General features: G+C 52.5%; 1 protein-coding gene across 2 annotated transcripts in view; it reads left to right on the forward strand.

The window, feature by feature from the left end:
- The first annotated feature begins 2,678 nt into the window (after positions 1–2,678).
- HSF1 (heat shock transcription factor 1) overlaps positions 2,679–27,843 on the forward strand; it is a 37,153-nt gene continuing 11,988 nt past the window's right edge. Inside the window, exons 1-4 of one of the 2 annotated variants that reach the window (XM_077353509.1) lie at positions 2,679–3,065; positions 13,593–13,701; positions 14,160–14,296; positions 15,223–15,347. In XM_077353509.1, the coding sequence (XP_077209624.1) occupies positions 2,940–3,065; positions 13,593–13,701; positions 14,160–14,296; positions 15,223–15,347 (497 nt within the window). In that variant the 5' untranslated portion in view covers positions 2,679–2,939. The remainder of the gene's footprint in view (positions 3,066–13,592; positions 13,702–14,159; positions 14,297–15,222; positions 15,348–27,843) is intronic. The other variant, XM_077353508.1, reaches the window with a different exon arrangement.

Genomic DNA, 27,843 nt, shown 5'->3' on the forward strand with positions numbered 1-27,843 from the left:
GACAAAAGGATCAAACTGGAATAGCAAGCTTAGCTTACCTGATCGCCATTTGTTTGGGTTTAATTCCGAGGAAAAGCAATGTGACGGAAATAAATACATCAGAACCAGACATTGATGGGCAGATGTACTCTGCTTCAATGTGGAGGAGTAATTACTGGGAGTAATTAACTGAGACTCTACTATCACCACCCACCTCCTCTCAAGCGTAGAGGAACACCTCACAGCATCCTCTTCTTTGACTCGGGGCGATTCCCTGTCCAGCATATCTCCTTTGTTCCCAAACCATAAATCTCCAATTTTGGATGGTTATTGGTTATTTGATATTGGTAAGTTTCCCCCTGGAATTCAACCCAAACAAATGGTGACCATATAAACTGAACTTGTTTATCCACTTTGGTCTTTACATCTGTTAAACATTGTTATGAATCTGTATGCTAATTGGCTGCTCACCCTTCGCCTACATGTATGGACAGGCAATTTCCATTTCAATGTGTCTGAAGAAGTGGGCTTGTGTATGAAGCTCATCCCTTGTATAAAACTTTGTTGGCCTTACAGGTGCCCCTGGACTCCAACTTTGTTCGCCTGCTTCAGACCAACATGCTGATCCACGGGAATCCACATTTACTTACTTTATTTATTATATTTATATACCAACCTCCCCTGAGGCGTAGGGAGGTGTACATGGAAAGAAAAATGGCACATGGAACTTTGTTTCTACATAACATATGAAATAACTACAACAATAACGACATCAATAACCATCAATAACAGCTCCAAGGTTCAGATCACATGTATGGATTCCTGGGAGGGAAGTTCAGGGGCCCTGTACATGTTACAGATTCTGGTTGGCCTCAACCAAATGCCTGGTGGAAGAGCTCCCTCTTGCATGCCATGCAGACTTGTTTTAGCTCTGTCAGGGCCCTGGTCTCCCCTGGGAGCTCATTCCACCAGGTGGGGGCCAGGACAGAGAAGGCTCTGGCCCTGGTTGAGGCCAAGCAGGCTTCTTTTGGGCCAGGGATCATCAGCCAGTTTGTGGAAGTGGAGTATAGAGCTCTTAGAGGGGCACATTAAGATGCTGAATAGGAGATCTGTTCCCTGTGGAACTTCACAAGTAAGTTGTCAGCAGTTGGATGTTCCCTCTCCTATTGCTACCCTCTGTCCGCAACCCCAGAGGAAGGAGAACAGCCTTTGGCTGTCCACCATATTCTGAGGTTGGCGAAGTGGTGAATTAAAAGCTTGTGGTTGTGTCAAACACTGCTGAGAGGTCTAGCAGTATCAGCAGCACCAACCCACCTCAGTCCAACTGGTGATAGAGGTCATCTGTCAGGACGAGTAGTGCTGTCTCTATCCCATGGCCAGGCCAGAAACCTGACTTAGATGGGTCCAGGACTGAAGTTTCTTCTAGGAATGCCAATATAGGATCCATAAATGATAGAGAAGGATAGGATCCAGTGAAGGATCAGATACAAAACAAGTATTGAGGCACTGGGACATAAATTTTATTGTTTTCAGACCAACTTCAATTTTGTAAATATATCTCTCAAATAGAGTGTAAGGTTGTTATAACAAGAGCTACTCTTAGCTTATGGTGTTCCAGACACCCTTGACAAAGATAGTGGGTGAAACATGTTGGGACTGTTTTGAATATAAAAGAATAAAGAAATAACAAAAGATTGAAGACTCTATAGAAGTCTATTTTGGATATTTTATTTGCCACCTTGGTATCCCAGTGCCTCAATACTTGTTTAATATTGGATCCATGACAATATCCCTTTCCACCATCTTCCCCAGAAACAGTAAGTGTGAGACAGGTCAATAGTTGTTGGGCTCTCATGGGTCTAAAGATTATTTTTCAACCGCAGGCGTAATACTGCCTCCTTTAGAAAACCCAACTCTAATACAGATTTTTGTGACTCAGCACTCACTTCCCCAGATATGTGAAGAGATCATTTTGGGAATTCAGGGTGAGGGGGAGCAGTGGAGGGGAGGAGAAAGTTAGTGCGAATCATAACCAACTTTTCAAGTATCTAAAGTGTCTAAAGATGGGCTTGTGTATGAAGCTCATCCCTTGTATAAAACTTTGTTGGCCTTACAGAAGATAAGTCCTGAGCAGGGGACTGGTCTGGGTGGGCCCAACAGGCCCCTTCGGATGAAAGGTGAACCTTTAGGCCAGGGGTAGTCAAACTGTGGCCCTCCAGATGGCCATGGACTACAATGCCCATGAGCCCCTGCCAGCGAATAGCCCATGGACATCTGGAGGGCTGCAGTTTGACTACCCCTGCCTTAGACTCTGCTCCAAGTCCTGAAAGTAAATAACTGGAACGTTATTCCTCATGGGATAGCCAAGAATAGAATCATAGAGTTGGAAGGGACCTCCTGGGTCATCTTCTAGTCCATCCTCCTGCACTATGCAGAACACTCAGAACCCTATCGCTCATCCACTGTCACCTGCCACCCCATGAAAATTATTACTAATAAATAATTAAGTAGGATAGAACTAACTGAGTACCATCTTTGCCAGGAACGAGGAAATAAATTATTAGCAACGTGCCCTGCTAGCGCACGCGCGCTCCCTTCCAAATTTGCCTTTGCGACCGGAAGAAGCAGCGAGCGCCGCACAGGCGCAGGATTGCCCTTGGGCTGGGCAGTTGCACGCATGCGCAGAGCCGCGGCGGAAAAGCCCTGGAGTGACTGCGCACGCGCGCCCCGAGGGCCCTAGTGATGGGCATAATAAAGCGGCGAGCGACTCGGGCGTCCGCCGGCGACTGCGCTTGCGCGGCCTGTCAGGCGTCACAAGATGGCGGCGGCCATACCGGGCTGCGCTGAGGGGCCGAGCGAGCAGGGAGTGGCGGCGGCGGCGGCGCCTGGGGACCGCCCCTGCCGCTAGTCCGCCGGGCGCTCGGAGCCGCCGAGGGAAGCGGGTCGGGCCCAGCCGCGCCATGGAGAGCGCCGGGGGCGGCGGCGGCGGCGGCGGCGCGGGGGGCAGCAACGTCCCCGCCTTCCTCACCAAGCTGTGGACCCTGGTGGAGGACCCCGAGACGGACCCGCTCATCTGCTGGAGCCCGGTGAGCCCGGCCACGCCGCCCCTGCCTTCCCAGGGGGCCCGGCCCACACGGCCTAGTCGGCCGCCCCCTCCGCGCTCCGGGCCTCGCTCGGCCGGGCGCTGTGGGGGGAGGGGCCGGAGCTCCCCCTCCCCCCCACGTTGGGGGGGGCAGCGGCGACGGGGGGGGGGTCTGCTGGCAGACACCCGGAGGTGGCGACAAGGCTGGAGGCCCGCGGGGCAGAAGCGAGCCAGGGCCAGAGGAGAGGCCGGTGCAGCCCTTCCCTCAGAGGCCCTCAGAGCTAATGATGCCCGCGCCGGGGACTGGTCTGGGTGAACCTTTAGGCCAGGGCTAGTCAAACTGCGGCCCTCCAGATGGCCATGGACTACAATGCCCATGAGCCCCTGCCAGCGAATAGCCCATGGACATCTGGAGGGCTGCAGTTTGACTACCCCTGCCTTAGGCTGTGCTCCAAGTCCTGGAAGTGACGGGGAGGAATAGCCTTGCTAGCCAGCTCCAGCTGAAATAGTAAAACAGGATTTGCTGGCATCACAAACCAAAAGCATACGTTTTGTTGCTCTGTTTTGTTCTCCAGTCTGTTGGTAGGAAGGTTCTTGGTAGGTGTCCATGCCTGGCGATCAGCTGGTGCCGGAATCCTTGCTCAGGAGTTTGGAGGCACCGGAAAGCAACAGCTTCTCCCGTTTTATCGCTGTGTAAACTTCTGTGGATTAATGTTTATTTCATCTGTGGTAATCCGTGCCAGTTGGTTGAACATACCACATCGCTCTTCTTTGTGTTTATTGCAAGAAATGTATGAAACTCCCCTCCTGGCATCAGAAATGCAAATGCCAAACTTTCATCCCTTCTTTGTCTCTTGTTGCCCTCTTGAAGACTGCTTGCCGGAGCTGCCCTGACCTCAATTGTCTTACCTCACAGCCTGACCCTGTCCTGTTTCCTGCTTAATGCCAGACTCTTCCACACTTGTCTCTTATGGCTATAAATCCTGCAAGCAGGATCTGAGCCACTGTTTTCAGCTGCTCCTGGGTGGTACTATGTAAATATTAGATAGCAACAGATGCTACTCTAGCTTCCTGCAATGTCAGGTGTTTCCAGATATAAGCTGTATTCCAGACAATCGAAAACGATTCCGTAATTTCATAGAATCAGAGTTGGAAGAGGCCACACAGGCCAACCCCCTGCTCAACACAGGATCAGCCCAAAACATCCTAAAGCATTTTCCTCTCATAACCCCTAGCTTTACTAACTATTGGGGATTGTTTCTTAGGAGAATGCCCTATGTTTGCTTGATTACACTGTGCTTGTGCTACTGGACATCCCTGTGGCGTGCTATATCATGCTGAGTTTGTTGTTGTTGTTAGGTGCAAAGTTCTGTCCGACCTATCGCGGCCCCATGGACAATGATCCTCCAGGCCTTCCTGTCCTCTACCATTCCCCGGAGTCCATTTAAGTTTGCACCTACTGCTTCAGTGAATCCATCCAGCCACCTCATTCTTTGTTGTTCCCTTCTTCTTTTGCTCTCAATTGCTCCCAGCATTAGGCTCTTTTCCAGGGAGTCCTTCCTTCTCATGAAGTGGCCAAATGCAATCTTACCTTCAGATCAGTTGTGGAATTACTGGAGGGAATCTGTGGGCATGTCACTGGCTTCAGTTCCATATAGGGATGTTAATGCCTCACTGTAAGTTGTTTCACTTTTGGGGTTGCCATTTACTGTGACTGGGTGGTACCATTTCCGGCCCTTGTTGCGATCACTTTTTTGAGACCAACTGTACTGGGGTTTTGAGACTGGGAAGTACTTTGTGCTGTGGTATGTAGTCTGCTTATGGGTCAGTTGTGGTTAGTATTTGGATGAGAGACCACCAAGGAAGTTCAGGGTTGCTATGCAGAGACAGGCAGTATTCAGCTACCTCTGCCAGGCTCTTGCCTTGAAAACCACAGGAGGGGTCACCATAAATTGGCTGAGACCCACGGGCACTTTTTCCCTCTTCCTCCTCCTCCTCCTCCACCCCCTCCGCCACCATTGGGCAACTGTCCTATAAACTGTTCTTGCCACTCCTGCCCACCATTTCTTTGCTAAATAGAATCTCTGTTAAAATTGAGGATTTAGGTTGTTGGATGTATCCCTGGTCTAATGTCCAGGAATTTGGAGGCGCTTGCAGCTTGCTTGATTGACTTGTGGAAGTCTGCTGGTGGAAGTTCTAAATGCCTGGGAATGTAGCGAATCCAAGGACTTGCAGATAGTGGGGTGCCCGAAAGAGAAGGAAAGGAGGTCATGGCAGCAGTTGCTGCTGCTACTTACATTTCCTCAAGAGGACCCGTTTTGGGGTTCATTGATTCCCACATTGCTGCTTTGTAATGTAGGTGTTGAATGTGGAAGGATGTGGTGTCACTTGTGTAGTTTGAATGACTGAGCCAGAAGCAAAAAGGGACATGTACAGTTGAATGCCTGTGCACGGCGTCTCCAAATTCTATCTACCTGAGCACAAGTGAGCAAGTAAAGAATTTGTACCATTTGACTGTAGCTTTACCAAAATTTGAAGTTCAGATTATCTTTGGATATACTACTGAGGTGTTTCTGCAACCTCAACTAGAATAATAGAATCATAGAGTTGGAAGGGGCCATACAGGCCATCAAGTCCAACTCCCTGCTCAACTAAATAGCTTGGAAGCAAATCAGTTGTCCTAGATGAACTAAGTGCGGAATATGAAGCATAGGCACCCCCCCACGCCCCCTCCTCTGTGCCTGTCCATGGTGTATTTACTGTACTTTGCTGATCTGGTTTATTTAAATATTTACAATACTTAAGCACATCAGAAAAGCCCTGCTGGGTCAGAGCAATGAGAGTCCATCTAGTGCAACAGTTCCCCTGGAGGACCAGCAGCAGGTCATAGAGTCTGAAGTCTTCCCTTAATGTCACTTCTTAGCCTTGGGATTCAGAGGGTGACTGCCTCTTAACATGGATGCGTAACATCTGATCCTCCATAAGTCTTGGCTAATCCTCTTTTCAGTCTGTTTGTGCCTGTAGCCATCTCTGCATCCTCTACTGGCAAATTCCATATAATCACTCACTGTCTGAAGAAGTATTTCCTTTTTTCCTTCCTGAACTTGCTGCCCATCAGTATTGTTGGATGCCCTTGAGTAAAAGTATTTTTGGAGAAGCATAAAAAAGTGAAACTTGAATTGGGGAATAATCTGGGAAATCCACTTTGCCGTTCTGGTTACCTGGCAAGGGGGTGTGTGGCAGGGTGGCAGCAACCTCGGGTGGTGAGGTATCTTGTGCTACCCCTGTTATCCGCACCAGTCTGTTGGGGTCAAGGCTGCCGCATGGAAACAATACATACCTGCTATGTCCTGAACTTGTTACAGATCAGTGTTCCTCTGCTAGAGAGGTGTGAACTGGAAGTCTGTTTTTCTAGCCGCCATGTTCTGTGTTGTGAAGCTGCTCAGAAAGTGCTTTCGAGGAAATAGCCTGTCGTACATTCGTAGCAGTTCATTGCAGCTCCCACGAAGGTGGCAATCCTGCCACCCCTGCCTTGAGCGAGAGCCACCTCCACAGTTTCTGTGCCTCCCCCGCCAGCTAGCATGGGAACGGTTGGTCTGTCGCCACCTTGCCTTTTACAGTTCCCAAGCTCCAGGGATGGAGCCCTTCTCTTCCCATGCCACACTTCAGAGAGCACGGCCGAGCGGATGGGGTGTTTTCACCCCTCTAGGATCAGGCTTAGAGCATTTGGAATGTTGGAAAGTTTAATCGAGGAATGAAAGTCACACGTTGTATGCAAGCCATTGCAGCTTCCCAAGGGAAGAAAGGCAAGGGTGGAAATGCACAGACTGCTCTCTCTACTCCAGGTGGTCCCGAAACGCTGCTGAAGTTTAGGACAGGCTGGCTAGACTCGAAGTTGCAGCCTGAGTTGCTCCCTGTCTTGGCTCTCCAGGCTGGGACCCTTGGGGAAATAATAGGCTGTCAGGGTTTGTGTACATTGGAAGAGCTGCACAAAAAAGAGCGCTGCCCTTTCTGGAGTCCGGAATATTTAGCTTTTTCTCCCCCACCGGTTTTGGGATGTCTTCCCAAAGGAAGAGTTTTGCTTCTGTCACGTGAGTCTTCCCAACCTTATGGCTCTACATATGACTTACTAGTTGGGAACCTGAGGGCTACTAGCCGAAACTCCCCCCCCCCCCCCATCTCGTTCTGCAGCAGGGCTTCTGTTTGGACAGAGCATACTGGAGTGGATTTTGGGTATGAGGGTGTTTCCCCACACAGTAAAGTTTGAAATTCTGGGGGGTTGCACAGAAGGAATTGTTCACTGTGTGCATGAGCAGTTAGGCATCAGAAATGGATGGCTGCCAGCGTGTTCAGTGTTTGGTGCCTCCTTTAAGGCCCATTGAATTTGATTCTGGCTGTAAGCTTTCATGTGCATGAAACACCCATCCCACTCCTCCTTACCCATTCTGCAGCCCTTGCCACTTTCTTACCCCTCCCATCTGCCCCGTGTGGGGTGGGTCAGTGAGGGCGACCCCTTGCCCCTTAGATCCCCATTCATCATGGTTGCTCAAGTTGGGCCATCAACAGATATGAGGCCCCTTGAGGGAGACTGTCAACCTCCCCCTTTCATCGGGAGATTTCCCCGAGGGGCTTAAGGCAGCAGTGGTTCACCTTGTCTTGAAGAAGCCATCGCTTGATCCGTGGGACCCCGCCAGCTATTTCCCGGTATCTCATCTTGCGTTTCTGGGAAAGGTAGTTGAGAGGGCCACCGCGAACCAGCTCTTAGCATTTTTGGAGGAAACTTTGGCCCTGGACCCAAAACAGTCTGGCTTCCACCCTGGCCATGGGGTGGAGACCATGCTGGTCACTCACTCAGATCTCTGGTGCTGGCTGGATCAGGGCGGGTGGGCCGTTGTCATTTTGTTAGATCTGTTGTCTGCATTTGACGTGGCCAGTCATGAGTTATTGGTCTGCTGCCTCGCTGATACAGGGACTGGAGGAACAGCCTTAAAATGGCTGGCCTTCTTCCTTAAGACCTGGTCATGGAGGGTAACTGTGGGGGCGGAGTTGTCTAACCCCTTTGTGCTCTCATGTGGGGTACCTCAAGGGGCGATACTCTCACCCACACTCTTCAACATCCATACGTGCCCTCTGTGTTGTTGTACGAGGAGGTTGGGCCTTTATGCTTCTTGTGTAAACCGCCATGAGGCGGCCAGGCCGAAAGTGGCGGTCTGTAAGTTTAATAATAAATAAATAAATAACTAGCCCCCTATGAGAAATGCTGCTTAAGGTCTGCATCTGAGGCATTCCTGTCACCCTCCCTCCTCCCTCGCCCGAGTGAGGCGCTGTCGGAATTCCCAGCAAGGTTACGGCTCCTTTGAGTGAAGCTCCGAAGCAGGCTCTGCATGGGCCGTCAATACGTCTGCTTCAGGGAACATGTCTCCAGTTTTACTCCAGAAATGATATGCATCTCACGAGGCGGGGCGGGATGGAGCTCTCTGCCTAGTGGAGTAGTTCACATCCTGAGCAGCACAGAGCGGCTGTAAGCTTAGCATGGGCCGTGGGGCGCGCAAGGCCCTGCAAGAGCTTCCTGTGTGCAGGAGCAGCTGCTGGTGTTAGTACGGCCCGAGCTGCCTTCCCACTTCTGTGGCCCAAGCTTCTCATTAGCCCCTCTGCTGGCTGCTTTCCCCCTCAGGAAGGCGGAGGGTGGTGACTGACCAGGGGGCTTCTTAAAGGGAGAGCCTAAGTGGGAAGCTTCCTTGATGAGTTTGTTTCTAGCTCCAGCTTTGACCTGCTGAAAGAGGGATCTCTGCATGCCCCTCCCATCTCGCCAGGACGGAGTGCTCCTGCCGGCGACTGGGTCTGCCTTTGCTGTTTTTTTAAGTAGACTATTTTGGCAGAGCGTCTGTGAGGTTTGGGAACTGAAGGGCATTGTTCATATAGTCCCACTTTTAATATACTGGGATTTTAAATTCAAGTGGGTAGCTGTGTTGGTCTGAAGCAGCACAACAAAATCAAAGTCCAGTGGCACCTTTAAGACCAACAAAGATTTATTCAAGGCGTGAGCTTTTGAGAAGTCTGAGGGAGAGTGCTTGAGCTTTTGAGAAGTCTGAGGGAGAGTGCTTGCACCCGAAAACTCGCGCCTTGAATAAATCTTTGCTGGTCTTAAAGGTGCCACTGGACTCTGATGTTGTTTTGTGGGATTTTAAAGTTAACTTTCAACTTACTACAATATACTAGATTGTGCCCCGTGACCCAAAGGGAATGTCTACCTCAGGTGTAATTATAGATGAGGTTTGCATTCCTTTGAACACATTGGTACTTGAATGGAAACCTGCCACACTCTCTCCTGCCTCCTTTGCATTTATTCAAAGGAGGGGCAGCTGGGATCCAATTCTAAGAGCCTCCTTTGCAGATGGTTCAAAGGCAGGCAGCTGGGACCCCTCCTCCTGGTGGTGGCAGAGCCCTCTTTCAGCAGAAGAGGGAGCAAGGAGACTTGTGCTGGGAAAGACTTCCCTGGGAGGAGAAGAGTGCCAGCTGCTCTGGCTCTCTTGGCTGACTCTGGGATAGGTGGGGCATTCAGATTTGAATGGCAAACCGTGCCTTGGTCCGAAGGGCTTGGGATGTTAGAATGGTCGATAGAGCTGGACAGGGCTCCAGAAACTGTTTTGCTTCTGCTTCTGCTTGATGACTAACGGCAGTGGATCAAGAGTAACCCTTTCTGAAATCATGGGCCTGCCTGAGTTAAAGGATCCCTTATCAAAGCGATCTGGCGCACCTTGTAGATCAGAGTGTGTGTGTGCAATCTGCTAGTGACACCTGCTGGAGATGTCACACCATTCATGCTGTCCTGGGCATGCCATAGCAGCACACGTCACTAAGAAAATATTTTATCTCATTGGAATAATGCCAAAAAACATCAATGGCAGAATGTTTTTAACCAAGGATTCATATCAAAGTTTATTCATTAATATTCCTCAAATCTCAGAGCCAGAAAGAAAATTTCCTTTCGCTGTTTGAAAGATCACCGAGGAAATGCCGATGGGGGATGAGTCCCACCCCCTAGCACAAGAATCCAATGCTAAAAATTCAGATTAACCCAGGAGCCCACTCAGAAGAGTCACAGCGAGAGTCACAAAACTGGAAAGGCTAAAGTGATAAAAGGAAGACAGATGGAGGAAGAGGAGGAGAAAAACTATAAACTTTCTGGACACAGAAGAAATTCTTACTCTACTGTTGCATGTTGCTTTTTGAATGAGAAGCTGGCCTCCATTCTTGTCCCTCTGTAGAAAGGACAATTGCAGACAAGAATTAAGGTGATGCTGAACATAAACCACTGGAACTTCAAGTAATTCTAGCCTGTTCTAAATAGAACACCCATATAGGATAAGCATTTGTGCAGGGAAAGGGGACTGTGATCTCACCTATTCTTTGTAGTCTTACTCATCATGATGCCTTGAAGTTCCTTGTATGTTATTTTTGTTGTTTAGATTTTGAATACCCCAAGCCTGATCTCTGGAAACATACCTGCCCTTTTGGTCTTTCTGTTGGGAGGGGCAGCAGGTGAGCCCACCATCCCTGAAGCATGAGGGCTCCAAGGTGCAAAGCAGCCCTCAATTGTCCTGGCCCTGGAGGCAACCAGGTGACGTCTCAAAATGGCAACACTTGTGTGGAGTGCTTGATCTGCAGGAGAGCCCCTCTGTCACTGGTGTCCACTTTGTTTTTAATCACTGGGGAGCTGCAGGAAGGGCCAATATGGCTGAGTAGAGACTGGGGCAGCCTCACATATTCTGGCCTCCTGGTGGCCGATCTGAAGGAACAAGGAGGGCTTGTGAGTCCATCCCGTCACAGAATCCAAGGCGTGTTTCCAGGCCAGGTATACGCATTTTGTGGCTCAGGAGCCACCTGTGCTGCTTCTGTTCCCCAGTGTTCATGCCCTGCATTTCCCGGAAAGTGTGCAAGGTCCATTCGGGGAGAGGGCGTGGGGTATGAATTTGATAAACAAGCACAGAAATGGCATGGCATAAAAAGGCCTTGATGAAATATTGGCAGTTACAAATATGTGTTGAAGCATCTAGAGAGAACAGACAGCTGCTTTGCACAGCAGGAATATCCTTTTCTGGAAACATTTTAAATTAATAATTTCAATACAAATAAACGAAAAAAGAGAAGAAAGAATATAACAGAGGGGGGGGAAGGCTTTTTTTCCTTTTGACTGGGGCATGGTTGTTGATGCTGCTTCTTAATGGCTGTGTCAGCTCAGTCTCAGAAAGCACAGGGCACCATCGAAAGCCTTGCAGCTGAAAGTTCCCCGTAGGATAGCAACTTGCTCAGGGTGGATTGGCCTCTAACTTACTTGGAAAGTTACAGGGCCGAGGCTAGCCAGGATCAATCTAAGCCAAAGTCTCATCGCTTTGACCTGCAGCAGCAGTGGCCGTAGACTTCCCTGTTGCCGCTGCTAGCTGGGCCCCGTCCAAAAGGTCATTAGGGACCATGCTAATCCCTAACAGACTAAACAGTAACTGGCTGAGAACTCTGCCTTGTCTTGTTCGGAGGCCCACCGAGAAGCAGCATGCTGGCCTTTCTAACCGGGGCGTATGAGTTTGAGCTAAGCAGCAAAGCCTGTGCTCTTGGCGTGTTGCATTTCCAAAGCATGGTGTGAGTGTGGCAGGCGGGGCTCAGCATCTGATCAGAGCTGGCCATCCCCATCTCCAGCGCAGGGCTTTACTTGAACCAGCAGAAATCAGCATTCTGCTGCCCAGTTGCCCCTGAATCGAAGACCTGGTCTCTCTCCCAAGGGAGCCTTGTCTTCGTGCAGTGACACGTGGTGATTACTCTTGAATTCCTGCCCCTGGCAACCTTTTGGGAGGTGCCAGGCGAAGGAGGAGCCCATCCGGGGTGGTCAGTGTACTCCCCTCCTTCCTTTTCAATGTATGTTGTCGTTAGGTGCGAAGTCGTGTCCGACCCATCGCGACCGCATGGACAATGATCCTCCAGGCCTTCCTGTCCTCCACCATTCCCCGGAGTCCATTTAAGTTTGCACCTACTGCTTCAGTGACTCCATCCAGCCACCTCATTCTCTGTCGTCCCCTTCTTCTTTTGCCCTCAATCGCTCCCAGCACTAGACTCTTCTCCAGGGAGTCCTTCCTTCTCATGAAGTAATTGGGTTTCATCTTCAGGATCTGGCCTTCTAAGGAGCAGTCAGGGCTGATCTCCTCTAGGACTGACCGGTCTGTTCGCCTTGCAGTCCAAGGGACTTGCAAGCGTCTTCTCCAGCACCAGAGTTCAAAAGCCTCAATTCTTTGACGCTCGGCCTTCCTTATGGCCCATTTTTCACAGCCATACATTACAACTGGGAAGACCATAGTCTTGACTAAATGCACTTTTGTTGGCAGGGTGATGTCTCTGCTTTTTAGGATGCTGTCAACGTATAGGTGGTCCCAAATGTCACCCTGTCTCTTCAGAAGTAGCTAACTTAATTTGGGTGCAGCGGGTTGGTCTAGGGTTGGTATCAGCCGTTTTTGTGCTCCTGGCATGTGGAATTGTCTTGACAAATCCACAGAAAAAACAGTCAGTTCTCTTGCATTGCTCTGCCAGAATGAAAATATTTTATTTCTCCTTCTCTCCTGTAGACACCATTATACTTGGACAATAGAATTCCCGCCCCATGAGCCAAAAAAGTAATGACCTCTTGCTCAGTAAAACGGCTGCCTGTTTCTGTTGTCATGCCAGAGGGCTGCAGTCCTGCTCCTGCTGGACGCTTTCTGGTCTTTAGGCAAAACTAATTTCAGTGGGGCCAGGGATGAGTGGAGATGGAGAGGTTATTTATTGGCTGCCTTAAACAAAGCCGCTCAGTCTCTCAAAGCAAACCTCTCCCCAAAGGCTTGCAGCTTGATGCTTCTTGGCTTGAGTGTCCCTGGAAGAGGCCCTTGACCGCATTCAGGTTATTGCAGATGAACTCTGGCTGCTGCTTAGGAAGGATAAGCCCGGCTCTCCCCGGAGTTCACGCGCCCCTTTTTCTTCCTTCATGCAAACGGCAGAGGTTGAAACGTTGCTTGAGAGAAACTGCACTTGGTTGTGACACTCAACATGTTGCCGCTTCCTCTGAGTAAGCTGTGGTCTTCGCAGCCACTGGGTTGGATCCCATATACGCCGTCCAAGAATTCGGGGGTCACTTGCAGGGCTTTCTAAAGTTGTCTTTGGAGAACCGTGCCCCTCCCCATGGCGGCTGTGGGGGCATTGTGACGACTGTTCCAGTTCAGGTGAGGGGTTCAGAAGCCTCCAGTTGGGTGATAATGGTGACTGTTACGTGAGTGCACAGGGACACATCTCCCCCCACAATGCATTTCATGCCCGATGGCTCGTGTCACTCTGTGAACCGCTCTGAGCCCCTGGGGGAAGGGTGGCATACAAATCTGAAAAATAGATAAATGAGCCCCTCTGATGCTGGCCCTCGCTCCTAGCCCTGAGGTGGCAGTGGGGGGAAGGGGGTGGCCTGTCCCCAGGGCCGTCCCTGCAGCTGGCTGACAGGGGGCTGTTGCTGTTGTTGCAGAGCGGGGGCAGCTTCCATGTCTTCGACCAAGGCCAGTTTGCCAAGGAGGTGCTTCCTAAGTACTTCAAGCATAACAACATGGCCAGCTTTGTCCGGCAGCTCAACATGTGTGAGTATGCTCCTTGCCAGGGCAGGATTTTATTTATTTATTTGTTTTCTCTGTACTTTCCTCCTCAGCAGTCCCTGACAGGTTTGTGTGGGGTGGAACTGGAGCAGCTTGTTGCTGCCCGATGGTGAGATGGGGCGAATGGGTGTGCTGTGCCTCTCAGGGCTTCTCTTTGTCCTCATATCCTCCGGGTGGCACAGACATGCCCCCAGGACAGCAGCTAAGCAGCAGGAGGGTGTGGGTTGAGGACTGGGGTGGACTCCAGTTCCTATCTCCACTCAGCCAAGCAAGCCCTGTGCTGCTTTGAGACTGGCTGAAGCTAAACGAGTGTTGTTAGGTGGTCTCCAAAAGCAGGAGACAGTAAGGCCTGGAGGGTGGAATGCAGGCTGGCTTGTCGGTCCCGGGCCCACATCCGTGCAAACGCTTTGGGTGCTGAGATGTTCCGCTTCCTCCTCTTTCAGACGGTTTCCGAAAGGTGATCCACATTGAGCAGGGTGGTCTGGTGAAGCCGGAGAAGGATGACACTGAATTCCAGCATCCCTATTTCATCCGCGGCCAGGAGCACCTCCTGGAGAACATCAAGCGAAAAGTAACAAACGTGAGTCTGCTGGAATATTTGTTGGCTCCCTCTCAAAGGCGCTCCTTTGGGGCAGGTTGCGGGGAACTGTTTGTGGTCTGCTTCCGCCTGGGTGCCTTTGCCTTCCTGGCAGCCTCCTAGTGGTTGGGCAGCTGCCATAAATACTCCCTGTGCATTAAGGGCGATGGCAGGAGAAGGCAAAGGAACAAGATTTCTTTCTGTTGCTGGGACATTAACTTGGCTGAGAGTGATGCCAACTGTTTTGTTGAAAAGGTAACTTTGAGAGGAGTAAGAGGAAAGAGGAAGGGCTGTGTTTTTACAGAGCTGTGAAAATTTGGAAACCAGCCAGGCATGAGGAGCAAAGGGAAGAGATGGCAAAGCAAAGACTTGGTGCATTTTTTAGGCTGGACTGTGATGTTTTGTACTTCCACGGCAATGAGATCCAGGGTAGTGGGGTGGGGAGATGAAACATTCCCCTTCAGGATGTGTTGGATTTGAGACTGGGGGGTGGGGGGGTGGGAAGCTTGATGAGACACAGTTGACTGGAAGTAGTGTGGGACTCTGTAAAATAAATCTATTCCTTATCTTCTGGCTTTTTCCTTTTGTTTTATAACAACAAAGCAGAAGTGCCTCTGCTCTGCCATGGAGCTCATTGGGTTACCTTGCCCGAGGCAGTGTTGTTCAGCCTCACAGGGAAGTTATGGGAGCAGAATGGGCACGGGAGAGCCATTCAGGCCCCCCTGAGAAGGGCTGGGGAAGAAAGGAAAACTCAGGGCTGGTGCTAGGCATGCGTTGACCCTGAAGCTGTCTGCAGAGTCTGGAGAGGACAGAAGAGGTCTGAGAACAGGTCATGAGGTGGGGGGGGGGATGGGGGCTCCAGCAGAGGGAGAGCAGAGAAGAGCTCCTCTGGAAACTCAGAGGGAGATGGATCTGCTCCTTCTTTTTAGGTGTCTGGCATAAAGAACGAAGACATCCGAGTACGGCAGGACAGTGTCACCAAGCTGCTGACTGATGTCCAGGTGATGAAAGGCAAGCAGGAGAGCATGGACTCCAAGCTGATGACCATGAAGCAGTACGTATGTCTGCAGCAGAAGGCAGACTCTCCCCGGGGAATTCTGTCTGTGGCTGTCTTGGTCAGGAGGCAGTGGGTGTGTTTGTGTGTGCCGGGTCTCCTTTGGGCTGTCTTCTCAGGCCCTCTGCTGGCAGTCACTGGGCTGGCAGGATTAGAATTAGGAGTGCGCAAAAATATGTGTGTATGTGGTCCCCCCCCCGCGCACCTGTTGAACTTCTAACATTTTAATTATTTCTGAAAAATCCTGAGTCTGGATACTGATATGTTATTTGGATCTGGGATTTTTTGGAAATCCATTTTTTTCCTGGTCCAATAGACCTGAAGGGGGGGGGGGAATAATTTGGTTAAAAGCCAGCCTGACCCTGGGGTTGGCTCGGCTTTTCCTGCAGTACTGTGGTGCAGCAGAAGCTGTCCCCAGAATCTGTGAGCAGCAGGGAGGTCTCACCACTGTGCAATGATCTGAGAGGATCAAGTGATAGATGTGGCTAAATATCCCTTGAATAACTGCCGGCCCCGAAAATCAGTTCTTACTCAGGCTCACTGTTACTGGTAGCTGAAAAGATCAGAGACTGTGATCAGCTTACGTGATGTCCCCAAAACACCAGTAAGGCCCTGTGGCTGAGCAGCCTTCCTTCCTGCCAGGCTCCAGGAGGCTCTTTGTTTTGAGTTTGCTGATCAGTCTAGGTGGCCTGTAAATAGCTCCCTGTGGCCTTCTTGGTGGCCAGTAATGAGTGGCACATCTTGTCCCTGTTGGAATTGTCAGCTGAGTCTTATTAAGAAGGGTGGACTGTAAATGAAGTTGACATTCCTAGTCTGCTGCCATGGTTATAAATACATTCACTGATCCCTGTGGTAGCATTATTTAGACACTTGCAGGTTAAACCGGCCCTGTCTACCAGTACAGCTGAGCTAGGCTTTGTGGGGCAAAGAGGCCAGTCTCTCGAAGGGGGGGGGGGTCTGTGGGATGAAGCAACTGTTAATTAGGAGCTGGCTTGAGCCATGGGTTGCAAATGTTGATCCCTAAAATAGTTAGATGTGAGTCCAGCAAGGGTTTTGGGGAGTAAGCTTTCAAGATTCAAAGCTCCCTTCATCAGATACTTGGACTGCCAAAAGCTTATAGCCTGAAGAGGCAGCTCCCCCCAGAATGGGCTGTCTACAATGTGGGGAAAAGAGATGTAGGAAGCACCGTCCCTTCCTACGACCCTCTCTTCTAAGGGTTAAAAGTAGCCTTTCTGGCGGGTCCTCGGGCAGGCTCTCAGCTCCCAAGTGCTGTGGTCAGCTTCTTCCCCATTGTGGAGAGTGGCTCACGCCAGTGGGTGTCCGAGTGGAGGGCCAAGTGTGTGAATCCTGCTCTTCCTGGAAGATGAGTAAGTGACCTTCGGTAGTCACCAATTCGCATTTTGTGACTGCTGTGGTCCCTTTCTTGGCAGCCGCAGCTAAGAACCTTCTCCTTCCAGCCACAAATAGCTTATTGACACCTCACCCTTGGAATAGGCAGCTTTACAACATTTGGCTGGAACAGCCAGTCTGGATCCTGGTCTCTTGAATCATCCAGCTCTGTGGCCTTTTCTGGACAGTGTCCAAGTCCAGATCAGCAGGGAGGATCCTTTGCATCCAGGCTGCCTCCTCTGACTTCAGCCCAGCATTCTGCTTAGCGGAAGCAAGAACAAGGCAGCTGTGGCTGCGGGGAATCCATGTAGCTGTGCAGCAGAAGTTGCTGGTGTAATGAAAGCCCACCTCCGAAGACTCTGGCTGACTCCTTGACTTAGAATCGCAGTAAGGGCTCACTTACTACCCTTGCCTCTAGAAAAGGACACTTACTTAGATGCAGACCTGGACATCTTAGTTTTGGGGGGGGGGGTCCTCCCCCCCCCAGCCTTGGCTGTTGGGTAGCTATTGACATTGGCTGCAAAGCCCTGCATAAGCCAGATAAGGGGGTCGAACGGCTTTCCTGGCATCCTCAGGACAATGCAGGGCAGCAGGCTGCAGTAATATAAGTGTGAGGTCTGCGGTGGTGTGCTGTAGTGACCATGTCGCCCTTGAGTTTATTTATTTATAATTAAATTTATACACTGCCGCTCCCAGCAAGCTGGATCAAGGCGGTTCATAATAAAATTCCATAAAAGCCCAATATAATCATAAAACATTGTAAAATACAATCTCTCCAAACATTGTAAAATACAATCTCTCCCAATATTCTCAAAAACCACAAACTCCATGGTGGTAACAACAATAACTCATTCCTCAATGTTTCCAGTCCTCGATCCGTCTAGGTTCCCGTCAAGATTGGGAATGGTATCATGGGGGTCCATCACCAGCGTCCCAGGTCCAGTCTAATTCCGGACTCAGGATCCCAAGGTGGTGGGGAGACCTGATGTCAAACCCCAGGATTCTCAGCCCAGCCTCAACCAGACACCTGACGGAAGAGCTCTGAGTTCTGCTGGGGCCGCAGCTCTTGCAGGAGCTCGTTCCACCAAGCAGGGGCCAGGGCCGAAAAGACCCTGGCTCAAGCCAGGCACGCCTCCCTGGGGCCAGGACCACCAGCAAATTCATACCCACAGAGCGGGTATTATTGAGCACAAAGGCTTTTTCTGGTCTTGCAGAACGCACTTTATGACTTCATTTAAAATGGGAAGTGATTTTCTGTTATTAACCAGACTGATATGGAAGTTATATTTTTGTATTGTGAATTACTATGTTGTACACCACTCTGAGCCGTCTGGGACGGTGGTATATAAATTCAATAAATAATAATCATAAATAAAATCATGGTAGTGCTTCTGATGGTGTGCTGGCCTTCTGATTGGCCCTCGGAGGAAGTGTCCTCTCCTGAGGACCACTCAGGGGAGCTGGAGCACCCTCAAGAAGCACTGGAGCGGTTTTGATTGGCTCTCAGTGGGAGGGCTCTCCCCCCACTGAGAGCTAATCAGAACCTTGCCTCCTCCAGGGCAGACAGAGCACCTCCTTGCCACTGCCACAGCCAGTGAATGCCAGCAGTGGCCTCCCTGACTTCACACGGGGTGAGCAGCTACAGTGGCCAGCCATTCTCGCCAGCCTCAGCATAGGGCTAGTGGCTCTGGTAGCCTATGCTGCAGTGGCCAGCTGCTCTCCCCAGCCTCTGTGGGGCGAACAGTGCCGGCATCCTCTGCTGAGGGTGCCCCCCACTGATTCCCAGCCCTGTGCAGAGAGAGCAGGGTAGGAGGGGTGGGATTGTTGCTGGCTCCCAGCCCTGCTCGACGGCAGCTGGGGAGATGAAAGGGGGGGGGGCTGCCGCTGGCTCCTGGCACCCTTTGAAAGCAGCCTTCGCCCCTGGTAGTAATAACAGTAGAACTCTAAGATTACAAGCCTGCCAGTGGGGCCAAGACCCTTTACCCTTTTTTGGGTGGCTTGTACTGACTCTGAGAGCTCCTTTGCCGCATTATCTACTGGGCTGGCTGATGGTGGGTATGAAAAATAGCCCCCATAGAGTGGCTAATCAACAGTGATTATCTGGTTTCCTGATATTTGTGTGCGTTAAGTGGCAACAAGTCGCTTCTGATTTATGGCAACCCTGTGAATCAGCGTCTTCCCAAACATGCTGTCCTTAAGATGTGACCATATTTTAACATTGACCGGGGGGGGGGGTTCTTGATTAAAAATTTGGTCTATATGGAGCAACAAAAAGTTTCGTAGAACGCATAGAATGCAAAAATAGTATTGTAATATATATTTTTTAAGTTCAACATAAGTACAATTTTCCAGGTGCCCCAAGATGTCCCTCCAAAAGGGCAACATTCTGGTCACCTTACCTTAAGACCAAGTAGCATAAAAGGCTGCTTAAGACTGTAAGATTCCTGCTTGTGCTCCTCACCTGTGTGCTGACCTTGGAGTCGGCTCTGATACACATTTTGATCGGTTGGATTGCGCATATGAAGAAGCATCTTGAAATGCCTTTGGTCTTCTGCCTTATGATTGACGGGAGTGTTTTCCGTGTTTTTTAAAGAAGAGTTTATTTTTTCATGGCTTGCCCTCTTCCCTGTAGCAGCCAGGAGCCTAGACTAGCGTGCTCTCCCCAGAGCAATACTAGAGTGGGCCACCACTGAGAGAGGCCACATCTGCAGTGCAGAGGGAGGCAATGGCAAACGGCCTCTTGCCTGAAAAACACGAGGTCCCCATGAGTCGCTTTGACAGTACATTTTACCTTTCCTGTGGAGCTTACAAAGAGCCCCCAAACCTAAACGAAGAAGCACTATTGAGAGAAAAGTCCCATTCACGTAACCTGTTCCTGCCACAGATGTGAGCGATCAAAAAATGTACCTCAGCCCACTAAGACTTTGTTGGATTGACCACAGTGGCATGAATGTGCACCATGTGGGTTGTGGTGTGGTTTTGGAGAGGCAGGAGGAAGGAGGACTGTAGCATCCCCTGCTGCTTTCTGCAGTTTATCCACCTCTGGCATCTCCGTGGGGGTCTGCCCGTGCCCTCTCCTGGGGCTTTCCAGGGTGTGCCGGTGGGACTCTCTCTCCCCCTCTGCCCTCCCCTCAAAGCACCAGGTGTGATTTCTATCAGGCCTTTCATCGTCACTGAAAAGACTTTATGGTCCCAGCATGTGTCCTCCTGTGATCAGGGTCTCTGCGGCCCACGGTGAGCGCATGTGGCTGGGAGCCAGCTGCATGAAGGTTTATTGGCTGTGCCTTGGCGTGGGCCTCTTCTGGCAAATCCGAGCCAAGGCTGAGTGTAGCGGTCTCTTTCTTTATGGCCCCTCCAGGAGCCAGCCCACTCGGGCTTCCTTGGCCCATTCTTTTTAGCTTCTGCCGTTCACTTAAAGAGACAGCAGCAGACAACGGAGCACAGCTTTCTCTCCCCCCCCCCCAACCCCACTCTGCGGAGAGCTGGCAGCAGGGGATGGTAAAGAGGGGAGGTTGCCCCATCCCCTGCTCCCAGTGGGGCTGAGAGGAGCAAGGGCTTTGCACTCTCCTCCGCTGCAGGGCACCCCATGCCCCCCGCTGGCCTTGGGCTCCTTCTGCGGAAGAAGGCAGGTGCCTGTCTCTTACCTGTAGCCTCTTGCTGTAGCCTCCGCTCCCCCTCCTGTTTTCCATCTCGGGCATCCTTCTTGCGTGAGGCAGTCTGTGGCTCCTGCTCTGCGGACCTCTGTGCGTGGGTTTTCCCTGCACTGCAGCGTTGTCATCGGAGCAGTCTAAAAACCCGTCCCCTCCAGGGCCTAAGCGTTTGTGAGCCGAGCTCTCTTCCTCTGCCGTGTGAAGGGTGTTCACGGGAGGCCGAGGCCGCCTGGGCATCAAGGCCTGCTGTCACGAACGGTTGCCCAGCTTACCTTGTAGGCAAGGGGAGCGGCCTTATCCGTGTTGCAGGTGTGTACCTCTCGCGACTCCCCAGTTAGCAGGGTTCTCCTCCGCCGGTTTGACCTGCCATGCCCTTGAGCATCTGCCTCCTGCCCCTTCTTCCCACCTGTGGCTGGCCTAAGCTCTTTCGTGCCCTCAGCAAGCTAACCTTGATTGTGCACATTGTAGCAGTCGGCCTTTTTAGAGAGACCTCGGGTGCTCCCAGCCCAGGGCCGAGTGATGACGCCTCCCCAGCACTTGCTCCTTTTCTCTCCCTCCCTGCCCACGGCCTGGCCTGCAGACCTCTGAACCTCTTGGCTGGGCGGGGGGCGGGGGGGAGGGTTAGTCAATCCCACCAAGGTTGCTGACTGTTTTGTTTTTGTCTGCTTTGACTTTGTTTCATGGGGGGGGGGAGGCCAATGTGATCAGGCCCCTTTAAGTGCCTGTGGACAAGACCTATTTTGAGGGGCAGGGGGAAGTGGCCAGTATGGCCCTGTGGAGAGGAAGGGTGGGCTTCAGATCTTGCCATGGGAGCCTCTTTTGCCCCATCCCCGCCTGGGAATGAAGACTGCGGGGAGGACCTCCTGGCTGTTCTGTCCGAGAAGGGGGTGGGAAGGGCATGAAAGAGAGAGCCTCTCCAGTGACCCCCCCTCACAGTTACAAAACTGCCTGTGTGTGTGTGGGGGGGTGTTCCTGCCCCCCCCCCCCACACACACTTTGTATCTTTAGGAGGCCACTGAGCTTTCCCTTGATTCAGGACTGCAGTCTGAAATGTGTCCAATCTGTTCTGTGCCTTGAGCTCTATAAAGTGCAAAGACAGCTCATAAATGTTTTAAATAAAGGTAAAAAGGAAATCGATGTGCAATCTTCCTCCTTGCACACTTGAGTGTGAGTGTCAGGAGCGCAGTGCACCTGAGGGTGCGCAAAGAATCAGCCAGTGGGAGTCTGGCCTTGGGGTGGGAGCAGGAAGGGCTCTGCCTGATCCAGCCACCTCCTGGTTGCTCCCGCCGGCCTCCGGTGCTCCTTCCTCTGCTCCCTTGCTTGGGATCCCTAACCGTCTGTGAGCAAAATGCTTGCCTTCAGGGTTTTTGAAAAAGATGCGTGTAAATCTGAGGTCTCCCTTTTCAAAAGCTGCTGCTGTTGAACCTTCCCCTGCATGGCCTGAAGCTCCCTGGCTCAGGTTTCCCTCTTGATGCTTCCCAGGAACATGTTGGAGTCTTGGACGTGGTCCTGCGTTCAGATCCTAGTTCTGCTGCCGAATTTTGCTCCAACAGTGGTGATGCTGATGGGCAAATGGCTGCTGGCACCAGGTATCTCTCCTCTGCCTGGGCTGCGGTGAGGCTGAGCATGAGGGTGGCTGTTGCCACAGCTTGGACGGGAGGGTCTTCTTGACTCACCTGCTCCAGGGCACAAACTTTGCCCTATGGAAGATCCTGTTTGGTTTCTCCAGCTTTGTGATGCAGTTCCTTAACTGAAGTAACTTGAGAACGGAAGCAGGACAAATCTTACTGGCATTCTGGAACATCGAGGTCGGGGGGTAGCTGGGGGGTGGTAGCCAGAGCACATGCCCCAGGGGCCCCAGGGCGGGACGTGGGAGGGAGTGCCTGCTGCCAGCAAGGGCCTGCCACCCCAGGCCTGCCGCCCCAAACCCACCCCTGATGCCCTCCAGTGGGCAGAGGATGGGGTTTATGGGCCAGAGGCAAGGTGGGGGTTTGCAGCCCGAGGCGACTGGCGGAGGGACGTCAGGTGATGGGGTGGGCGGGCTCTCTGAGCGTCCCCCTGCTCATCAAGCCCCACCCCTTGACCCAGTGCCAAAATAGCCCGGTACACATCTGCCCCAGCCTGTGAAATCTTGCTGTCATTACAGCTGAGCTCTGTCTGGTTTAATGGCCCAGGGTGCTACTGCCCTCCTGGCTTTGCTGTGAAAGGTACCGGGTGGGTGTGTTGCTTTGGCCGAGAGAGAGCAGGAGGCGCTTCCCTTTGCTGCTCAGGCTGCAGGTAATTTACAGCTAAAGTGGGCTGCAAGTGGCTGTCCAGAAGAACCCCTGGTGGTCCGGAATGTGGAGCGGGTGGCTTTTGTCTGCTGCCCCTGGACATGGTCTGGGGGGGGCAAGAGGCTTAACTCCACAGGGGCCTTCTCTGTCCTCTCCAGCATAAAAAGCTCCGGAGTAGTTGGCTGAGGAGGGGAGGGCGGCTAGCAGCTCCCTGCCCTGCGGGTTTTGGTCTGCTGTGATGGGCATCTCCTGTCGTCATGCAGCTTGCCAAGCAGACTTGCTTCCCCATGCTGGAGATGAGAGGCTGTCCCTTCTCCCCAGCCGGCTGGGTGCTGAAATCAGTCCATCCCAAATGCAGTTTTGAGCAAATTGCCGCCAGGCATCTGTGCCTGTGTGTCGGCATGCTTCCCTCCCCGCCTTGGGGGCTCCACCGCTGGGATACCTCAAGTGCTTCTTCCTGGCCAGACTGCGTTTACAAGGCCCTGCTGTTTTTACAAGGCCCCTGTCACCCACAGAACTGAAAGGTTTAAAATTTCTCCCGGTAAAAATAAATCTGTCCAGACACCTTCAGCTGGCTGCCTGCCTGCCTCGAGGTCTTCGTTTCCCTTCCCCTTCCTCCTTCTCGGTGCTTTCTGGAGGAGGGCTCCCAAAGCAGCTCTCTACCTTGTCCTTCTGACGCTCCCCAGAGGGCCCTTTTGCTGAAAAGCTCCTGCCTGTCGGTTGCAGGCAGGGGAGGAGCTGGGCTGGCACCAGGCAGCAGAGGACCCAGTGTTAGTGTGGAAGGGGCTGGCCAGCAGCCAGCAGGGGCCTGTGGGGGCCATTTTCCGGCGCTTTGCAGTACAGGGAGGGAGGCCTCTCCTTCCTGGTTTCCTTGTCCTCTGCATCATGCACTCATGGAGGCAGTCTTTCTCTTGAGAATGCCAGTGCGAAGGACACAAGCTTTGTGGCCTGTGCCCAGCTTCCCTGTGTCCAGCTTGCCCTGTGAGGGCAAGCAGGACTTGGCTGGCCCCTGGTAGAGTGAAGGGGCAAAGGGTCTCGGAAGGGCAAAGGTCTCAGCCCCCCAGAGCCAGCCCAGGGGTGGCCCATGCTGCTGGGGGCAGGGGACCTTGGGCCTGTCTCACTTCTTTGCTCAAGGGCAGGAGAGGGCATGTGTTTGGTGACCTTTTCTGCCTGGCTGCACCAGCTTGGCCATGCAGGGGTCTCCCTGGCAGTTGAGCCCTGGCCAGAAGGGCATCCTGCGACGTGCCTCTCCTGTTCCACTGGGTCTGGAGGGAGAGGCACCCAGCAGGGTCCAGGCTGGGCTGATTGCCATCCTAGACAGGTGCTGCAGCTTTCCCTCTGCAAGATCCACCACAGCAGCTGTGAGAGGGGGTGCGCAGGCGGCTGAGGCCTGGAAGTGAGACATCGCTGACAAGGGCCTGCCAGAGACAAAGGTTCATAAATCAGGCCAACGGAAACGTCTTGAATTTATGGAGCAGCCGCCTCAGCATTCGTGTGGAGGCCTGGACTGGAGCCCTCACTCACGGGCAAGAGGTGGTTTTGCTTCCCTTCCCTTATTAATCAGAAGGCCCAAGTGGAAGCGCAGCAGCCTCCCCGCCTCCAGCTCCCCCAGCCCTGGCTGTGATGGCTCCGGGGGGACCCCAGGAGAGGGTCATGCTTCACGCCAGGTGCCCTCATGCAGGTGTGAGTTGCAGCCCCTGCATCTTCAAAGTGAGGGGGAGGCTAAACTCTGCAATCCAGTTTGGGGGGTGGACAGAAAACGTTCTACCTCTGAGACAGGCAGTGGCTCCTGGCCTCAAGGCCTGCGCTCCCCTTGGCTGGTGTGGATGGCGCGGCTCTTCTGGGCTGCCTTTCCTGACTGCCAAGCCTGGCCTTTGACTCCGCGGGGCATGCTGCCTGGGCTCCGGCCATTCTGTGAGCTTGTGCCGTGGCTCTTGCACACGGGAGCCTTGGCTGGGTGGAGTTGAGGGCTGCAGCCGTCACTTTTCCCCTTTGCTGCTCCAGAGTCCCTGAGGGGCAGGACTCCAGGAGGGCTTGTCTGATGTGGAAGAGGCCCTCAGTCACAGCACAAGAGCGGCCGGGGCTCTGAGGAAGGGGTGCTCAGGACTCTCAAGCAGCAAGGAGCCCAGCCAGTGAGCCACCGCCCTCCCTGCCCCCTCCCCCCCCATGATCTCCAGTGCCCCTCGGAGCTGCTGGAGGCCAGAACTGGCGGCTGCCTCTCTAAGAGCTGAACGGATGCCCTTTGCAAGGTGTGGGGCAGCAACGGGCACTGCGAGGGGGGCAGCCACCAGCTGGATCTTGCCAGAGATTCCACTGTGAGGGGTCAGCCTCTCCTGCCGCTTTCTTTTGGGGGCTCATCCCCAGAGTTCAGTGTGCTTGGTCCTGAAGACGCTCCCTGCCCGAACCTCTTGGTGTTTTCCCCCTCCTGCTTTAGCATGGCTGAGCTCCGTCCTCCGGGCTCTTTCAGAAGCCCCTTCCTGCCCCTCGATGCTTATTAGGGTGGGGGGTTTTCTCTGCAGCCTGCCTGAAGAGGCGCTGAGGGGGTCCTGCCCGAAGGCCCCTGCTCACTCTCAGCATGTCCGCAGCCAGCATCACTGGAGCTCTGCCTTCGGGGGGGGGGCTCAGAGCCCCCCGCCATTCCCAGGGCCGCTCGGAGATGCCTGCAGTTGGTGGGTTTTGCCTGAATAAAACTTCTCTGCAGGCCTGGGAGCTCTTTTGGCTGCTTTTGATAAAGAGTGCCTCTTCCCAGTCAGTCTTTCCCCAGCCTCCTCCGAGACGCAGCAGGGGGAGATTAAGCAATTAAGCAGCTACCAGGAGCAGGCTACTCAGCCCTCCAGCTGGCACTGCACAATGTTAACATGTCAGACAGATGGGGGGGGGGGGGCATGACGCCAGGATCAGAGAGGGGTTTGTTTCACCACCCGCACCTGCAGCTGGCTTTATCAAAGGCCCACCACAGCCAAAGCATTGCTTAATAATGAGGGTGCCGGTGGGGGTTTGGAGAAGGGGAATAAAACAAGATGCCTGTGCCCTGGCTTCCTCTCGCGGTCTTCTGCGGCTGGGCCCTGGGTCACCCGGGCAGCCCTGGAGTCAGGGCGGGCCTCGGCCGTGAACCAAGGACCCACGCCAGCAGTGCCCACAGCTCTGGGAGCTCAGCAGCAGCAGCAGCAGCCAGGGGTACTTCCCAGGCCTCTGGAGCTCAGGCCACCTGTAAAGCAGACCCGCTGGCTTTGGGAGGGAAAGGGGGCTTTCTGGGACCCCCAGCAGGATTTCCCCAAGGAATCTGTGCCGTCTCCCTGAAGCCAGGAGTGGGGAGAAGGGGGGAAGCTCAGATCCCGGCTCTTGGAGAATTTGGCGGTGGGGGGGCCAGAGGAGAGGATCCGCAAGGGTGAGTTGGCCAAAGCAAATACAGCTGGGGGGGGGGGGGGGCTGTTAGCAGTTGGTTTAGCACAGCAAAATGAAAACCTATCCCACGGCTTGTGACAATAGAAATATTTTAAACAATAAGAACACATCCAGGGACTGTTTGGTTTGGTCCTTACAAATAAAGAGAAGTGTTGGAATAGGCAATGTCTGGGGTACAAAGCGAAGAAGGGCCTGAAGGGGGCAGCAGCAAGAGGACCACTGGGGAGGTCAGGACCGCTCTCTCCTCTTCAGGGTTCCTCCTGGTCTGTCTCTAGAATGCTGCTCTCAGGGGCCTCCTCCTCCTCCTCCTCCTTTTCGGAAGCTTCTGTCTCTCTCCGAGGCAGCCTTGGAGACAGACGCTGCCTCTGTTTCTCTTCTGCACTGTCACAGTATGTCGTTCTGTAAATAAATCCTTTATACTTTTATCCTAAAATACAACTTGTGCATATCTATGACTTATTTACCCTGCTAACAAGAAGAACAATATTTGTAATTTTGGAAGACTCTTTTATTATTTAAAAAAATCTTTCAATTGTCACAAGCTGTGGGATAGGCTTTTCATTTCGCTGTTATATTCTTACTGTTTGTAGTTGGTGTAGCACAAGCCAAGGAAGCCCTTTGCCCAGTCAAGCCAATTTTACCCCATGCAACTACTGCATGCAGTTACTGCCCCCCCCCCCGCAAATGGTTTTGGACCCTTGCAAAATTTACTTTGGTGTATTAAAATATTTGTAAGGCAGCTTACAACAGATTCAACTCCTTGGCAGCCAGGTATGGGCACCCACGCTGCACCTGTGCCAGTGCATGAATCAAAAGCACCTTCTGGCCCTCTCTGTAAGGGTGATGGCCCCCAGGCCCCAACCTGTAAGGAGTCAGCCTGTGTGGTCCTCCTCCCCCCTCGAGTGCCCTGCTGGCTGCCAATGGGCAGCAGCAGGCCCTCTTTTTCCGGTGGTCTGAGCTGATGGAAGGTGCTCTCACAGAGAGCTTCCTCGTCTGGGGCCAGCGGGGGGGGGGGTGCAAGCATTGGGCCAAGCTACTGCCTTGCGCTGACCCAGAGGTGCTGTGCTCTGCTAGTGTTCATGCTCCTCGGCCGTGTTTGAAGCTGGGCTGGGTCAAGGCTGAGTCTCTACACCCAGGCTGAAGCAAGTCTGTGGCTCTCTCCAGCGTGGTATCAAGACTAAGATCAGGGACCTCTCATCAGGAGAACTAAGTTTGATTCCCCGTTCCTCCTTCACGTGCAGCCAGCTGGGCGGCCTTGTGCTAGTCACAGACCTGTCAGAGTAGTCCTGTCAAAGTTCTCTCAACCTCCCCTCCCTCACAGGGTGTCTGTTGTGGGGAGAGGAAGGGAAGGTGCATGGAAGCCGCTTTGAGACTCCTTTGGGGAGAGAAAAGAGGCATTTAAGAACCAACTCTTCTTAATATCAGGCCTCTCTTAGCCTCCCCTCCCTCACAGGGTGTCTATTGTGGGGAGAGGAAGAGAAGGCAATTGTAAGCCTCTTCAGGCAGAGAAAAGTAACATATAAGAACCAACTCTTCTTCTTCAGTAATCTCAGGGCTCTCTCAGCCACCCCTCCCTCACAGGGTGTCTGTTGTGATGAGAGGAAAGAGAAGGCAACTGTAAGCTGCTTTGAGACTCCTTTGGGTAGGGAAAAGCGGCAGATAAGAACCAACTCTTCTTCTTCAGTAATCTCAGGGCTCTCTCAGCCTCACCCACCTCACAGGGTGTCTGTGGTGGGGAGAGGAAGGGAAGGCCATTGGAAGCCGCTTCAAGATTACTTT

The sequence above is a fragment of the Paroedura picta genome, chromosome 9 (genome assembly GCF_049243985.1).
Source record: "Paroedura picta isolate Pp20150507F chromosome 9, Ppicta_v3.0, whole genome shotgun sequence".
Taxonomy (NCBI): domain Eukaryota; kingdom Metazoa; phylum Chordata; class Lepidosauria; order Squamata; family Gekkonidae; genus Paroedura; species Paroedura picta.